The sequence below is a fragment of the Blastomyces gilchristii genome (assembly GCF_000003855.2).
Source record: "Blastomyces gilchristii SLH14081 genomic scaffold supercont1.16, whole genome shotgun sequence".
Taxonomy (NCBI): domain Eukaryota; kingdom Fungi; phylum Ascomycota; class Eurotiomycetes; order Onygenales; family Ajellomycetaceae; genus Blastomyces; species Blastomyces gilchristii.
The window spans coordinates 1,213,558-1,230,565 of NW_003101667.1; the positions used below are offsets into that span (position 1 = coordinate 1,213,558).

Consider the following 17,008-nt stretch of genomic DNA (forward strand, 5'->3'; position numbering starts at 1 on the left):
TAGAGATGATATAAGATAATACAGAGTGAAAGAGAGTAATAGAAGAAGAGAGTGATAGAGACAGTAGAGATAATAATAATAATAGAGAGAGTAGAGAGTAAGAAGTGAAAGAGGTAATAAAGAGAGAGTAGAAAGTGATTGAGAGAGAGAGTGAAAGTAATAGAGAGAGCTGTATAAGCAGAAAAGCAAGTATAAGTGAGTATTTAATACTTATCAGTAATTATATAAAAAAAGTGAAACTTATATAATATATAAAGAGACAGCTGAATATATATATTAATTTATACTATATTAAGTAGATTAAAGAATATATAGTATTTAATAACTATAATATTCTGATAAAAGAGAATAAGTATCAAGACTATAAGAATCTAGTGCAGTGAATAAATTATTAAAATATAGAAAAAACACTACTCTTATAGAAGAGTTTTTACTGAACTTTATAACTAATATTAAGAGATTTCTTTAACAGCTCTGATATACATCTAATACAGAAGATTTAAGATTTATATACAGTTTATTCAGTACTATTTAATAATCTACTGAAAATAAATAAAGAAGCTGAAGATAAGAATAATAATTTACTAAACTACTCTATTAAGTTAAAGTTAATAAAAGATTACATTACTTTAAAGATTTTTAATCATCTATTATTAAATAAAATATCAGAGAAAGTTAGTATATAATTTATAAATCTCTTCAAGCTTGAATTACTTTATTTATTTCTTAATAAGCTATAAGAATTCTATAATACTGATTAAAATAAATTCTTAGTTTTAAAATCAGATTACTGTTCAATACTTTTCTATAATAAGTTAATATTCTCAGTTCAGTATATCTATTTAATTAATTAATTAATTAATTAATCAGTTATATAAATCAGAGATTATATTCACTGAATCTCTCTTATAAAAGAGAATATTATTCAATATCAGAGAGCAGAGCTTAGTCAGATTATAATTATATTTATTTATAAAATAAAAAAAGTTAAGTGAATTTTTTTTACACTTATTTCTCTTTATTATATTATACATAATTATCTACTGAATCTGCTGATTTTACAAGAGAATTCTGATAATTACACTATTATCAGACTGCTGATAGTTTGAAAAACAGTATTATATAATATTTTAATACAGAATAGTAATAAAAATAATAATTATTTAATATATAAGTCTCAGATAATAAGATATTTACATTATAATTAAAATATTTTATTTCTTTAAATAAATAGTTAATAAATAGCAGCTGAGTAATAGATAACTAGCTTAATAGTATATTAATTTTATTAACAGAACAGTATATAGTGTTTTATAGTATCTTAGTAGTATTTTAATAATAACATCTATTAATTACACAGTTACTGAGTAGTATTATAATAATGTTAGAAAGTTCTGCACTGTCTCAACATTATCTTGATATTTAATATTCAGTGATGTGTTGCTGAATATAATAATGAAACATGTGTTATAATCAGTGATACATGACACAGATGAAATGATGAATTCACAGTGTAATCACTGTAAATTAACTCTATGTTCTTCCCGTATGATAGCTATATATATATTACATATGAGATCACGTGTAGGCGGAGCGGTCGCTATGGCAACGCCACTGAGGCGGACGCTACAATATATTCTCTAACAACTAAACGTAAACAAGTCACAAAGTTAAGAAAGAAGTCAATTTTAATAAAATTATGTCAATAACTACACTTACCTCTTCTGATAAAATCATTCTTTCAGTATGTTCATTCTTGAACAAATGAGCAGGAATGAGTAATCTTCAAGATGAGATTGATTTTCAGTCAATTTTCATATTGAGTTGATCAGGCTTTCAAATAAATTAACCTCTTGTGTGGCAGGAACTGAACTCATGCTAGTGTCACAGTCATAATAGAAGTGTAAAATCCATTGATTATCTTCATCAGAGACTTAATTAATCAGATTCAATGACTCTCTTCACAATAAGCAGAAGAGAGAGATGGCTTAAATTCATCAGATGAATAACAAACCTCATCATAATCAAGGTGAAGTGATCAATTCTGTTTTTTTAATTAATTGTTGTGCAGCAACATATAGTATCCAAGGTTAATGACTTCATTTCTCATCCGAGAAATTGAATGAGTTGCTCCACATAGTCAATGATGAGAGAAGAGAGAAATCGTCAAGAAGCGTGATTGATAAGGAATTTGAAAATAGTTATTTGCAGTATAAGTGAACTGAGTAGAGAGCTTTTGACATTTGATACTGATGCAGATGATTCCATGATAGAAACATCGTACATTTCAATGATGAATATTCTCTTTGGCAAAAAATAGCCCATCTCATCCCACCCGGCACGCACAGCTTATCCAAAGAGATAGGGTGAGAAATGGGATAATATGCTCCTAATCCACTGGTAAATGGCCATCCTGTCACGACTTTCAGGTCAGATGTCGCTCTTGAATGAGGTATGTAGGTACGTAGACTGGAAGCAGGAAGGTTGAGATAAAGGCATGGAAAGTGATTTTCGTTGTTTTGATTCAATGATTCAGTTACGTAGAGCTGGGGGAGGCTGGTGGTTTTCGCAGCAAAGGTCTACTACCCTGGGATTCTCGAGTTTTGCGGTGGCTGTGTCTCAAGCTAGTTATTACCAACCTTGGAAGGCCAAGAGTTCCCGCTGCCAAGACCCGGGCGGGGCAAAAGTCGTGCCAAGAGAAAGCTTGTTATTTTCTCTGGTGTTTGCTTTTCGCGTATTACGCACAGGATTTATTTAGTTATGAACATCAATAACAGATTGGGGATATAAGATGATGAGCTTAGAACTTTTCACAATTATGATTGTGATTGTAGGATGGCCCTTTCGACTTCTCTCCCTCTTATTCAAAACTTTAATCTGTGCCGATGCTCGATGCTTGCTTGGGTTGGGTTGCAACAGCAAACTATTTTTACTAATTTTCTCACTCTCCTCTAAAAATGACGCACCTATAAATTGGAACCTGAACCTGTCGGCGGCAGTTACAGTACTTGTACGGAGTATTATTTACAGCAAAAGGACAAGGACGCCTAGATCTAGGCCGTTGAATCTATCACTGTATAATAATAATAATAATAATAATAATAATAATAATAATAATAAGCCGTCAGAAACGTATCCAGCAAATCGGCAAAGGGCAGCCGGAACCTAGATCGATACACACCGCGAGCTGTCCAAATATCCAAATTGCGGGTGGGGCAAACAGAAACAAGATCTCGCGCCTCCTGATTGGCTTCCTTTTTGGCTGTTTTGCTAGTTATGGCTGGATACTTGACGTCATAGCTAGATAGAGCCTTGCTGATACCATATCATACCAAAAATATCATTACTCACCCAAAGATACACACGAGGTTCGCGTATGTGCAATACAGCATTGTCACATATCTCTACTCTACCCTCTACCCTACCCATACGCTTATCTGAGAATATATTAATACTAGATGCTTAAGATGAGAAAAACGAAATTCCACTTTCTACCTATCTTCTTCACCGCACACAATCTTAAGCTTGAGTGTTATTTTTACTTTCTATGAGGTTCCGAGGTTTTTCCAGCCTATCTAGAATTTTAACTAAAGAATTTTACTCCCAAAATCCATCATTGGCGTGCCGACTGTCCCGAATAGTGCGGGATTAAAAAATATTTTTTTCTTCCTTCTCCTTCTTATCTTCTGAGCCTTCTGGTTTATGTAAGACCCCTGATGAGTGGCCTGAGATATTCCCTTATTGGTCCAATAGTTCTCAAGTTGTTTAATCGCTAGAGTCGAGTCCATTTCTTCTTTTTCCCTTCTATTGCATCGATTTTTTCTCTTCTACCATGCATGGGGGTTGATAGTAGTTGTATTTTTCATTTCCCTTGAAGGTTCACCATTCAGCTTATACGCACACCTGCATTGCTTTGATAGCTTCGAGAATATTCTGAAACTCAATATCTTGATGTAGTTAACTAATAGCGCATATGAGCGAGGGGAGAATTGATTCTCTCCCGCTATGCATTTCCAGTCTACTACTCTTTCTATTCCCAGCTGCCGGTAATTGGTAAGCGCTCGGGTATAATCCGTACCAGAGGAATACGCGTGGTCTGACAGCTGGGAAACACAGAACGTACAGCGTAGAGTAAAAATGACCATACCACACCAGAACACGGTTTTACAATCTCAAAAATACGCTCAAATACCAAACAAAGCTTGACCAGACGCTAGTGTATTTTAAGCAGCGCGCTAGCGCCAACCTCGTCCATCCGCTTTTTTGTCCCCTCGTCAGCCTCCTCTTCATTTCTTCTTCCTTTTCTCTCCCTCTGCATCATCGTCAGTCTACCAATCGTCCTCTGTGCCTTAGACTTCCAGCTCTCCCTCTACCTCCCTCTCCCCTCTGCCATCGACGCGGTCCTGATCCGTTGTCTACTTCAATTCCCGCCCTACTTTGTAAGTATAGCTTTCCGTGCCCGCAACAGACAAGTGCTGTTCAGAAATTCAAAGCGGACGGGTTACTTCTCTTTAGATCCTCCTAACATCATATCCTCCTGTAAGCACTGATTCAAGGAGCTCCCTTCTTTGCCAGTCAAGGATAATGGGATCTTGGAAACATCGACTGGCGCAGACCCGGAATACCCGCATATTGTTTCTTTGAGTTGCCCACGGCCACTGAGATAGAGAGTGCTAATATATCCGAACTATCTACCCTCGTAGGGATCCATCATTTAACCAGCTCACGCAAAGAGCGGAATATATAACACATAACCAGCCACAATGCCTACTCTCAGTTTAATGACCCGCGATGAGGCTGTTCATCGGCTCGCCAAAAGAAACAACTGGGCTGCCGAAAACGCCGGTGTCATGTTGGTTTTCTGCATTCTATTCGTCATCGCCGTTGGTCTGATAATTCTCGCCGTCTACCGATGGAATCTGCGGCGCAAGGCTGCACGTGGGGGTCATTAAATCGAGTTTTATCGGGGTAGGTGAAGAGCCGTTGCTGGCGCGGTGTGAGGATGTTAGTTGGTCGTGGATTCAACGTGAGTGGAACGAGGTGTACATGGGAGCTGGTTGAGATGCGGAGCTGGAATTTGTACGTGGCCGGTTGCCTCCCTTAAAAAAAATAGAAAAAAAAAATCCGAAGACGAACAACATATCCCCCTTTTTCGCCAATCCCAATCCCAGATGCCACCTTGGGAACATATTGGGCAGTGAGCAGCTCCAGTTGCGGTTTCTATCTAAGGGGGCCAATCTGTAATTCGAACCCTCGCAATCCATATTCCAGTCCGCGGAGCTATGGCAACATTGGTCTTTATGGGTCGGATTGGAAAAGACAAAATCCCTGCTATGGCTGGCATGGTTGCGATTGCGGGGCGCGCACAAGCTGCTTATTCCTATCAACGTTTTTTAGATTTTCTTGACATTTGCTCTTTCCTTATCCTTCCCCCTTTTCCTCCCCCATATTTTTTTATTTATTTAAACCACCATCCCCTTGTGACGTTTTTCTTATTGGTTCTATGTTTGTAACGCGTTCCTTTTTAGTTATTGGAGAAATCACGGATCGCGGTACGAATTGGGTTGTTCTCTTGGTTAAATAGTACATATATATTTTTTGTCTGCTTGTCATCAGACTACAACCCCCTTTCTTGTTCTGATAATTAATCTTGTATAGTGTCCATTTCAATAATCATTATCCTCTTTCTTCCCAATTTTCTAGATCTTTCGTTTTCATTTGCAACAGCGCATCTAAGACTTCTCCTTTCCACCCGGACAATACGCTTTTGACGCACCCTATCACGACGGCTGCGGCCTCCCAAACGTTTCTTCTGCTTGTGTCGGGAATTCACCGATGCTCGCCATACCGAAGACAATTCCAGACCAAAAATATTCAAAATTAAGATCTGATTTGCACCCTCTCCCCATACAGTCTGAATGTGTTAGAGTTAACAATTAGATTGCAGAGCGTTGAATTGCCGAGGAATATTGTGTTGCTAACTTGCGTTGACTTACGGTTCAGATACCACCCGTTGGGTCGCGGGATATGTTACAAGAATCAAAGAAAGAATTTTTCTATCTATCGCAAGAAAAACATGGGGGGTTATTTGGGCTATGGATCAAACACTCCATGCTTTCGGTTTCAGTTGATAGAAATAAACGCCCGAATTGCTGTCGCCCGTGGATCATGCGCGGGGGGGGGGGGAGAGATAGGTTAGATGAACCGTAAGTTATGTTCTGTATCTGGGTTTTGAATACTGCTGGTTATTTCCGAGTCGCAGACTGATTTCTGAGAAGTATTATTGTATGGGTTGGGTTGGTGCGACGCAGGTAAACAACGTTGCCAGGCTAAATAAAAGAAAGGAAACTAACTACTCAATCCCGGAGTGATAGATACCACATCCAATGTTTCGGGGAAATTTCCATTTCTAAGGAAGTACAAGTTGCCGCAATAGGATCTTCCAGTTTCTTCCACGACTTTATTTTGCCTTGTTTTCTCCTTACTACTTGTCTTCCCGTTTTTTTAGTATGTTTCAATGTCGTGTGGGCCAACACAAAGCCGTCCAATCGCCCGTTCACCAGAACAATGCTTTAAAGTGCAGAAGTTTTCGGCAAGACGAAGTCATGACAGGCTCCTCGTTCCTCCTAAAAAGTCGATGAGTGACCTCGTCACTCATTGCAAACCTTTAGACGATTTTCAGGTTGCCTTGACTTTTCTTTGACTTTTCTTGGTCTTTTGCAAGGCGTTTCAGCATGCACTTCCATTACATGATATGGGCGGCATTACCCAATTTCAACTCCCACCCCACGCTTACACCCGTTCCCTTCAAGTGATGATGTCGATGTCGTGGTATATATTTCGACTTCTTCCCGCGCCTTGTGTTCGTACCACTACTCTGCTAGACCTTGTCCAGGTGGTCCGGAAACGAGGAGCAAAGTTGCGGGCAACCGTACATTGATCTTCGCGGATTAAACCACCCTTGCCTGCTTTCTCAGATGACTATCCAGGCCCTCTGTTTTCCCTTTCCGCCACAGTGCTAATACAAACCATACCCTACGGATAATGGAACCAAATACATATCCTTCCCTACCTTGCGGAATGGTTTATATACCCTGCGACCCGGGGGCCAACTTTGAGATCAGGGATAGAATAACTATATATGACATTCATCTCCCGCATGCCATATTGTTAACAGTCTTATGTGCCTCACTCGCTTCTTTCTTCTACTATATTTGTATTCATTCTTTGCTTCTGCTTCCAATCAAAAGATCTTCAGTTCACCATCTCGGGTACGATTATCTGGTCCGCTATTTCAGTTTGAAGTGTCTCTGGAAGCCGCCAGCGCGAGTGAGTTCGCTCCATCCTCGGTGGGGTAGTTAAGGTCTCCATCGAGCTTTATAGTGACGAAGTATCTTACCTCCAGGATCACAAGCAAGTCGCTAGGGCTCTACTCGCATCGATCCCGCTACCTGTTCTCCTCCTCGCCGACTTGGTTTATATTTCGGCAAGCCTAACGAATTTATTTGCATCACAACAGCCAAATAACGGCCCACCAAACTGCCCTTTGATGACGTACTTGCTTCACAATATGGATCTATGGCAACAGACGAATATGCCATGTCGTGCATGGTGCACATCGTGTGAATGCAGCTATACCTCCCAACTCACCTGTCCTGTGGGTCAGCTCTACATGCCAGACAATTACCCGCACACGCTTACCACCTTTTCCGATGCATCCAATTCTCAATATAGTATCGATAAGCAAGCTACGCCTCATGTACATGTGCAACAAGACGAGGGGCCCGAACCTCCAGAAATATTTCAGTTGCCAGAAGATGCTTTTTTGGGTGCGAGCCCACATGACATTGCTTATGGAAGTAGCTCAGCAGCTTCCAAGAATTTCAGTCAGGATATAGACATCGACCGTCTAGCATGTGATAAGAGCGTTAAATATCTTGGAGTCAAGAGTGGAGGCGAGCCTCTACCAGCGGTATCAAATTGCCCACCGCCCAAAGCCTTCCAAAAGCAAGCGCAATGCGATTTCACTCAAACAAACATCCCAACAGAGTTTCGTGCCCTACCTCAGACATACTCTCCTCAGCTCAGTACACAACAATATACCGCCCCTCCGAACCAGGCAGGCATAGGCATAGCTACAGATGAAGGCGGCCTTCGGGAAAACTGGGAAGAGTTCGACCACGCGTTTTTAGCAGCGAATTGGGGGCATGGAAGCGCCCAAGTCGCCCAGGAGGCCTATTCACTTTCCGAACCGGATAACGGCTTGATGATGTCTTTTCAACAAGACGACTACAATACCCTGATGCGCGCACCCCGTGCGAGCTATGCCTCTGAGATTCAACAATTGTATCGGGAAGGCGAGCCTTACCATTCAATATCATATACACAGACATCACGCAGCAGGTGACAGAGTATCCGAATCCAGCACCCTCCGACGAAACCGAAGGGACGGTGCGTGGCGACGTGCTCATGTCTAAACTTTGGAGAGTATGATGACGTGGACGTGGGCGGTGGTGAGGACAGTAAGGATGCTGGAGAAGAAAACGACAAGTATATTTGTGTTGGTTCAGATGCTGCTATTGCCACTTATATTACTCCTTATATTGATGATGATATGTCGATGATGCCAGTGGTGTCGATGATAAGGGCGCTGTTGTTGTTACTGCTGCTCCTGCTGGCTATGCAAAACAACGAAAATCCGGCAACGTAGTGCAAAACTTAACAACGAGTACTCCTTACTACTCATGGCGACGTGTTTAAGTAGCAGGTAGCAAGAATGAAAATTTCGCTGAATGGGCTGTATTGGATCGGATTGAACTGGATGCTGCTTCTTTTCTTCTTTTCGATTCCGCTTCGCTATATTGGATGGCTGGTTTACATTTTGTTGGTTGCTTGGCAGACGATATTCTCTTTCAGTTTTTGGAGTCTCGATTTCGATTTTGTCAGGGTTTGTTTTTCCATTAGGTGAGGCGTTTTGTTCTGTGTCCCTTTTGTCGGTGGTGATCTGCTTTTAGAAGAATATTTTTTTGGGTTTACTGCATAGAAAAATGGGGGAAGGAATGGTTGGCATGTGTCATTGATTTAAAGGTCCATCTGTCCTGTTCCATATTTATATTTGTTTTTTGTTATTTCCCATTTCTTTTAGATACCTTTGGAGAATGATTTTTAGGGTTATTTCTTTGGAACCATCCCTTCTTTACGTCTTTCCCATCCCGTCATGCCATTAATCCGCTGGAGCTTTGGAAGTGTGCTGTCCTTTATGACGTGACAGGCTCGGGCGGCGCCTCACCCGACGTTTAGGTGGGGCAATGTCCGAATTTATATCGACAGTGGCGGAAGACGGCGGAAGATCAGCTAACTAGGTCCAACCATCGCTAACTATATTATTCGCTCTTTAATTCCGAACATGGCCCAGAGGGCTGGCCGGAGCCAACTTTCCAAGAGCCAACGTTGGAGCACCCAACCACCGTGCCGAGCCGAGTGTATGCCACCTTCCACGAGGCGGAGAGAAAATTTCAAGACAGATATCTATCTCAGAGATGATGGAGTGCCCATAAAAAGGATGCGAAGGACTCGCAACCAATCTTTCACTACCTTAACTATGTCTCTAGCAGAACCGAGCCCCAAGGTGTCCAGTGGGGCGAATGTTCCAGCTTTTTATAGGCACTTTCTCTGGCTCAGTGCTCCCAGTTATCGATATATTTCTGGAATCCCACTTAGGAACCCTGGCGTGTGCCTCGGGCAGCTGGATGGACAGTGCTGGAGCCGCCCGCCCGTCTGACAAAAGGCGAAGTTGTTTCAATTTTTTTTCCTGGTGTGTGGGAGACAGAGCAGGTTTTGCGCCCTGCGCACTTTGTCCTTCATTTAGTTAATTATCGTTGCTCCCAGTTCTCACGCAGAGTGTGCCATTTGTCAAGAAGCGTAAGCAGGGAGTTTAACGAGCCATACTCACACACTGCCTCCTATAATTCATATTTGCCAGCTTCAGTTTGAATTTCATATCGTTTTTCAAACGTACACCCACTAAACGTAGAAAGCCCCTAATTCTACCATTCCAACATCCCACGGACGGTGGCGCCAGGCGATAACCATGTCCTCAATTAGAGACTGCACGCTAGAGACCTGCCCAATCGAAGCAAGCATATTCAAATACCGTCCCTCCCTACCCGCCAACGCAGCCTTCCTCAGCCTCTTCGGACTATCCGGCCTAATTCACCTCCTCCAGCTCCTCGTCTTGCGAAGCAATTATGCCTTCTCAATCCCAATCTTGCTCGGCTGCATAGGGGAGATAATCGGCTACGTTGGCCGTCTCATCCTATACAACAACCCCTTCAGCATCGACGGGTTCCTGATCCAAATATGCGCGCTGACGATCTCGCCCGCGTTCTTCACTGCCGCGATCTATTTCTGCATTGCGGATATCGTCCGGCTGTTTGGGTGTGAGGGGACGTCGCGGCTGAAACCGAAGCAGTATGCGTGGATATTCATCCCATGCGATATTATTAGTCTTGTGTTGCAAGGGTTGGGCGGCGGGGTTGCGAGCGTGGCGACGCGGAGGCACGAGGATGGGACTACGGGGGTAAATATCATGATTGCCGGGTTGGCATTTCAGGTGTTTAGTCTATTGATATTCATCTTGTTACTAGCAGAGTTCTTTGTTAGGGTTTACCGACGGGGGTATCTGTGGAGGGAGGTTAATGGTTATGAAATCAAGGCTGGGAGTGGTGCTGATGGCATTGGTCGTACGGTTCTTGGGCGGTTATATATATTTTTCTCCACGTTTTCACTCGCTATTTTGTGCATCTTTATAAGATGTGCATACCGGGTGGCGGAGTTGAGTCATGGGTTTGGTGGGAAGTTAATCAGGGAGGAGGCTCAGTTTATTGGGCTTGAAGGAGTGTAAGTTCCCCCCCCCCCCCCATTCCCTTCAACTGCCGTGAACCTTGTATCGGCGCTGGATGTGAGGTTCATCTTGTTTTCTGACATTTTGTATGCCAACAGGATGATCGTAGTGGCTGTATTCGCTCTCAACCTTGGCCACCCAAGGATGCTGACTTTATAAATAATACAATTGTGAATATTATACCACCTACTTTAACTCTACCCAACAAATCTTTGTCACTGCTTTTGGCTGAAGAAGTCATGTTAACAAGGTACCTCAATGGGCCAGAATATAACCTTTTGTCACTGCCCGCGAAGAGTAACTGATATTGTTCGTGTTGGGATTGTTGCCATAAAATCATGCCCCTTTTACCATTGACAATGGATTCCCACCACTGTCAACTAGGCATTGTCGCTTCCGTGCTCCTTTGCCAGTGAGATACTCCCGAGGTCAGCTCCACAATCGTCCTCACTGCGGCTTGACTGCGTGAATTTACGGCCCTGGTCATTATCTGCAATTCTGACCGCACCTCATAGCTGGCCGTTCAATTTGCATGACGGCTCCAGAAGGAGAGCAAGGGAACAATGAGCCGTCATAATGTGTACAGGCGGGTGTACAGTCGGTCGGCGCGGGAATGGTAATGATTAATTAGAGGAATTCTAATTCGCTGGCCATTTATATGATTAATTTAGCCGGCGAACATAGCATGCTCATGCCCAGGAAGAAGACAGCTATCCTCTAGTAATATATGGGTTGCTCTTATTGACACCCGCTCAACACTTCGCGGCATCAAGAACCGTTGCGCATCCCGGTAGTATGACAGTAAAGCTCGCGAACTGACTTGGCTTCATGAAAGATACAGAATTCGGTAGGGAGAGAAGCGAAGGGAATGGATGACCATATCAGAGAACTGGAAAAGCGCAAGACGCATCTGGGCCATTATTTCCCCGGCCCTTCTTCAGCATTCCTCATCTTTGCTAAGGGCGAACAACACGGAATAGCGCCTTTCCAGGAGGCCAATGCAAAAAATCGAAGAAGAAAATAAAGAGCGCAAGAGTGGCAGCTCCTGCGCGACAGCGAGGCTAAAGCACGTTTTGGCTGAACATAACGTGGGAGTTAACTTAACGCACTGGACACGTGGAAACCGACTGCCAGGTTAACAAATGATTCCAGGAATAGCCATCCTAAGCGGTGTTATAATCTAGATAGTTCATATAAAAGGAGGAAAACAAAGGCTTAGCCCAGTCAATGTACACACACAGGGACAAACGGAAGAGGAAACGCAACAACATACAGTCCGATGATGTTAACTACGCATTGCGCTATGAGGGCTAGCCTCCGGGCTTTACTCCGCGTTCGACTCCGCGTTCAGCCTTGAGCCGATGTGAGTGTATGCGAACATTTAGTGCTGACACAAAACTCTGCTGAAATCTCACCGTGTCTGTCCTGGCCGTATCAGTGGTTTCCCGTGTGTTCATAGATTTGATTTTCGACCAAACCATGAAACCAGCCGAACAAAAATTCCGAGGCGATAAAGAGCTAAGGGCGAATGTGGCGTAAAAGTCTATATTTCTCGAAGTCCTCCAAGGTTCCTCTGGCACTTTTCGTATTATTTGGTGGCTTCTTCCTCCAGTTTCAACAGGCTAGTTAAACACGTTGAAAGTTCCGCCCTTGCCGAACAAACATTCTCGAACATCCAGAAGCCACCCACCCGGGATGACAAAAGAACCCAGTCCTGTGGCACTGAAGGCGCAAAGTCAATTTTTCACCAATATGCGGGGGTGGGGGACATTTGTGAGAGCATGAAAAATGATGTTGGACGCTAGCTATTATTATTCGATCAACAGTCAGCTTTCAGAATTATTGTTGATCCTTCAAAGACCTAATAACATTCATCAGAGCTTAGAGCTTACGCTGTAGAGGCAAGAAAAGGGCGAGGTCCCAAGATCCATCTAAGTATTGGTAGAGACGGCCAATCAAACATAATGCTAAATCGAAATCTGAGAACAGGAAAACGGAGAGATAAGAGGCCAAATGGCGGTGGGGGTTGTAAAGGCCGTTCGTTCGGTCAACTTTCAAGGCTTATTTTCCCCTTTTTTTGTCCCGCGGCGTCAGGAATCGCAACTTAAAAGCTCTCGGGCTGAAATCGTCAAGTAGTTGGGGAAGAAGAGGGGGGGAAGAAGAGTCGGCGATGGTTATCAGTATCGCATTTTTTTTTTTTTTTTTTTTTTTTCTCTTTCTTTGGATTTCTCAGGTAAGTTAGGTGATAGCTAAGCAATATGAATAGTCATGCATATATATATATCACCATTTTGCGACACCCTATGTGCGTGTAGTCCCCGTGCTGTATGTGTACAATAATATGGACATTGTTCATACATGTACTGTACATACATACATCTACGCCGGCGATCCGCGACAAGGCAAGGAAATGGCGGAGATGAGCAAAACAGTTTTTGTTCGATAACTTCTTTTTTCCCCCTTTTTCGAGGATGTAGTTAACTTAGTTATGTATGTCCGTTTGTTGGACATGTTGTGTCCATAGTCCTAAACTCAGACCACCGGTTTTTGTGTCCCTTTTGGAAAATAATTGCAAGCACTCAAATTTTTACCGGTGCCATTTTTTCTTTTTCTTTTTCTTTTTCTTTTTTTATTTCTTCTCTCAAGTATACAGACACCTCGAAGATACCTTTGTCTAAAACCAGCAGCAGGGAAAATGAAGTAGTGGAACATAAAGCAAAGGAAATGAGTTGATACATGCTATTATCTAGATTTAATTGCCTTATCTAACAAGTTAACCAGTGTGACTCGGGCAGGCTTATGTGCTATGCTCCTCCCTGACTGTTGCTGCATGATAGCGATAGCAATGAGAGGAGTAGAGGGCAAGACGGCAGATACATAAAAGTACATGTAAGAAATTGTCTGGCGCAACGTCAGGAGTATTTTTAAATGATATAGGACAGATGGAATGGTAGTCCCTACTCCACGAAATGTAAAGCTTTCTTTCGAATGCAAAGACGGCGGGTATGGCGGGAGTAAGCGCAGCATAATTTTCGCTTTTCGTGGTAGAATTTGTATAGGTCGTTTCTTTTTTGTTTTTTTTTTCCTTTCCGTAGATTAACTGCCCTTTCACCGAGAGAGCGGCGACAAGGTTGGGCGACCGAATAAGGAATAGAACCGACAGGTTGCATGGTACCATTTTATGGCATGTTTCCGTGCAGGTTATAACGGGGAACGGAGATCTCGTCTCACATAAAGGAAATAAATGTTGTACGGTAACGGAGAGGTAGGGAATATGTCGGGATCAAGGAAAGGGATCAGGGCTCCCTTTCAATCGCTGGAGTATACAGAGAGCCTTGCACGGTAAATAAAAATATTAAAAACGGTGAAATTAAAAGACTGTAGGGCTATGATCTGAGGACAGGAAGGCGTTAAAAAAGGAAATCACCAAGTCGTCTATGGAAAATAACTAGAAGGAAAAGGAAAAAGGAAAACTCTAGCCCAAAACTCCAACGCCCAAATATCAAAGTATCATTCCTCTAATCGTCTGTGCCAGGTACGTGGCGGTGGAGGCATCCGCGTTTCGTTCACAGAGCTATCAGGCGAGGTGCTGTTATCTTCCGCCAGTTCGGTCGTGATCTCAATTGTCGTTTTCTGGTAGACTTTACCAAGTTCGCTGAGCTCTAGAGGTTGCACAATGCTATCCGTCGACCCGTCACGATCTCCACGAGTGTCCCTTTCCGTCACCTGCCGCCGGTGAAGAATGCTGTTGTCTAAGCGCGACTGTTTATGGTCCGCCGTGACGGTTGTGATGTGACTATGCCCGATACGCTGAGAAGGGTAGAAGCGGTCAACGTTGCTAGGTTCAGAGTCCATAAGAAGCGCCCGTCGGGTCAGGGTGTACATGATCACATCCACGAATCCGGAGCTGGCAATAACTGCACCAGCAGTGCAGAAGTAAGTGACACTTAATTTGCCTCCTCTGGCGGTCGCCATGCGGCCAGCTGCAAGTGGCAGCGATAAGATAAGGTATGCAATCGGATACAGGACCATGTATCCAATTACTCTTCTAAGGCGGCGGAGATGTTCTTTTTGCCCTCTTCCTAGAAGGGCGGATTGTGCAACTTGGTGGCGGAGGTGGAAAAACAGGATCATATACAGCACGACGGATCCGAACTCTGCAACAAAAATCCACACGTAATGTGTCCACAGTCTGTCTGCGTCGTACACTTCATCGATCCAACACTAGAGTAGAAAAAAGGAGAAAAAAGAAATTTGATATGTTAGCCATTGTAAATGTCTGGACAGGAAATTTGATTTTTACACACCCATGCGCCAGATGGAACGTAAGTTTCCCTCCCATATCGCAATGTAGGAATGAGTGTTAAAAGCACAGCAAAGGCCCAGACAAAACACACGCAAACTATGAACCAACGATGAGAGAGTTTCCTCCCCATCAGCACCATTGCGAAGGTATGGACAGCAATTGCCAGAACGAACAGCCCGCTGGACGGATCACCGATCTGTAGTAACCACCCTTGAGTGAAGCATATGTGTGAGTCGGCAGATATTCGGTTCGTGATAGCCCAATGTAATGCCAGCAGAAATCCGACAGCTTGTTGAAAATCCGCTAACAGCAAATTGTAAATCAGGATAATGTATTGATTATAGCCAATATATGTCGAATAGTATTTTCGCCAGTAGACTAAGCGGTAAGTGAACACGATGAATAGGACTCCCGTAGAAACAGTCGAGATCAGGGAGGTAACGCCAACACCTATGAGACCTCTTCGGTGGTCTGCCGGTAAAGGATCAATTGTGAATGGAGTGACTCTTCGTGGTGCCAGCGATCTCGTCTCGTGGTGACTGGAACCCGCGGGACCGTATGCTGCCCATAGCATAACGGCTAGATTCATGTTGGCTTCTAGTATAGTATGTATGGACTGGTCCTCTTGTAGCCGTGTAGCCGTGGGGTTTGCTCTTCTTACTCCCTTCACATCCGTGCTTATGGATGCGTTTGAAGAGAGGAGGATCTCAGAAGGGATCTAAATGATATAAGACGATAAGGTCGGCATCTGCTTGAGGACAAAGTTTCAATAATAGTGACAATGGTATGAACATCAGCCAGCTGGGGGTGTCAGCAACAGCTTAAAGTTATGGAGTGATGATATTCAGAAAAATCTGGGGAATCGGTTCATTTTGTTCAATTCCAACTCCCTCCCGGGGATGGGGCCACAAAGTCAAGAGGGGGGGGGGGGGGGGTGGAGAATGGCTGAACAGGGATTTGCGAACTAAATAAGCTCATTTTGTACGACCAGATATTCCAGTTGACAACATTTTTGCTCCTGGTTAATTCTCCGGTAAGCGTCTGGCCAAGGGTGGATGACAGGACCGTCCCTTGCGTGGAAGCTGTGACACCCTGTCTCTTACTAGTGCAGAGTTTGGTGGGTTTGCGGGTGCTTTTTTGCAGGGGCATGAAAAGATAACTAGCGCTCGGCGGCGCTGGAGACATATGTTTTCTGTCCAAGATCCAGAACATCGCGTTTGCTTATGATCCCCAGCTGAATTGCAAGAGAGGCGAAAAAATCCCAGGCTACCGTACCACTACGTTCTCTCGTTTTCTCAGAATCCAATGAGACATCGGGTTGTCCATTGTTACCGCTCCGTCTTCTGCTGCTGGAATTGCGAATCAAAGGCCCAAAGGACAAAAATTTTGGGGTTCAGGACGGACCCCAGTTCTGAGGTTCCCGGGAACAGACCGATATGTGGAGGTCTGAAGTTGCCAGGCCACTTTCCGGCGGGAATTCTACGGAATCCCCTCAGGCTTCTGTCAGCTTGAGTATCATTCTCCTCATGACATGTCCCATTACCGCGGATTCCCTGGACAGCCGAGCGCGTAGGTAAAAATTCGCAGCCTATTGCGCCAACACATGGTGGGATAAAGCCCTCACCTCCATGCTCTCACCCTCTTGTTCCACAAGAATCATACCACAGCTTATTTAGCATACTTGGTCAAAAGGCGGTAGTGCCTGGTAAGTAGGGCTTCAGGCAATGCTTTCTGCGTTTCTGTTTTTTTTTTTACTAGTATTGATTGAACCAACAAACCTCCAATTATTATTATTGTTA

The 17,008-nt window shown here is 43.4% G+C and overlaps 4 protein-coding genes across 4 annotated transcripts; 3 read left to right on the forward strand and 1 right to left on the reverse strand.

Moving 5' to 3' along the window:
- Nucleotides 1-4,763: 4,763 nt before the first annotated feature.
- On the forward strand, nucleotides 4,764-4,952 carry BDBG_06868 (uncharacterized protein; the record flags this gene model as incomplete). The annotated part of the gene is made up of 1 exon (XM_031722804.1): nucleotides 4,764-4,952. The coding sequence occupies one exon, from the start codon at nucleotides 4,764-4,766 to the stop codon at nucleotides 4,950-4,952; it is 189 nt and encodes a 62-aa protein (XP_031579804.1).
- A 2,618-nt stretch (nucleotides 4,953-7,570) lies between these two features.
- BDBG_06869 (uncharacterized protein) lies at nucleotides 7,571-8,407 on the forward strand (the record flags this gene model as incomplete). The annotated part of the gene is made up of 1 exon (XM_031722805.1): nucleotides 7,571-8,407. One exon carries the CDS (start codon nucleotides 7,571-7,573, stop codon nucleotides 8,405-8,407), a length of 837 nt encoding a protein of 278 aa, XP_031579805.1.
- A 906-nt stretch (nucleotides 8,408-9,313) lies between these two features.
- BDBG_06870 (parasitic phase-specific protein PSP-1) lies at nucleotides 9,314-13,069 on the forward strand. Its single transcript, XM_031722806.1, has 2 exons — nucleotides 9,314-10,899; nucleotides 11,002-13,069. The coding sequence occupies exons 1-2, from the start codon at nucleotides 10,091-10,093 to the stop codon at nucleotides 11,060-11,062; spliced, it is 870 nt and encodes a 289-aa protein (XP_031579806.1). The 5' UTR covers nucleotides 9,314-10,090; the 3' UTR covers nucleotides 11,063-13,069.
- A 468-nt stretch (nucleotides 13,070-13,537) lies between these two features.
- BDBG_06871 (uncharacterized protein) lies at nucleotides 13,538-17,008 on the reverse strand. Its single transcript, XM_002622707.2, has 2 exons — nucleotides 15,211-17,008; nucleotides 13,538-15,127 (listed from the first exon to the last, which is right to left on the reverse strand). Exons 1-2 carry the CDS (start codon nucleotides 15,796-15,798, stop codon nucleotides 14,414-14,416), a joined length of 1,302 nt encoding a protein of 433 aa, XP_002622753.1. The 5' UTR covers nucleotides 15,799-17,008; the 3' UTR covers nucleotides 13,538-14,413.

Bases quoted from the DNA above. Each gene is read 5' to 3' on its own strand.
- BDBG_06870 (XM_031722806.1), top strand. From the start codon at position 10,091: ATGTCCTCAATTAGAGACTGCACGCTAGAGACCTGCCCAATCGAAGCA. The intron at 10,900-11,001 runs GTAAGTTCCCCC...GTATGCCAACAG, and splicing joins TTTATTGGGCTTGAAGGAGT to GATGATCGTAGTGGCTGTAT.
- BDBG_06871 (XM_002622707.2), bottom strand. From the start codon at position 15,798: ATGAATCTAGCCGTTATGCTATGGGCAGCATACGGTCCCGCGGGTTCC. The intron at 15,128-15,210 runs GTGTGTAAAAAT...TTTCTACTCTAG, and splicing joins ACGTTCCATCTGGCGCATGG to TGTTGGATCGATGAAGTGTA.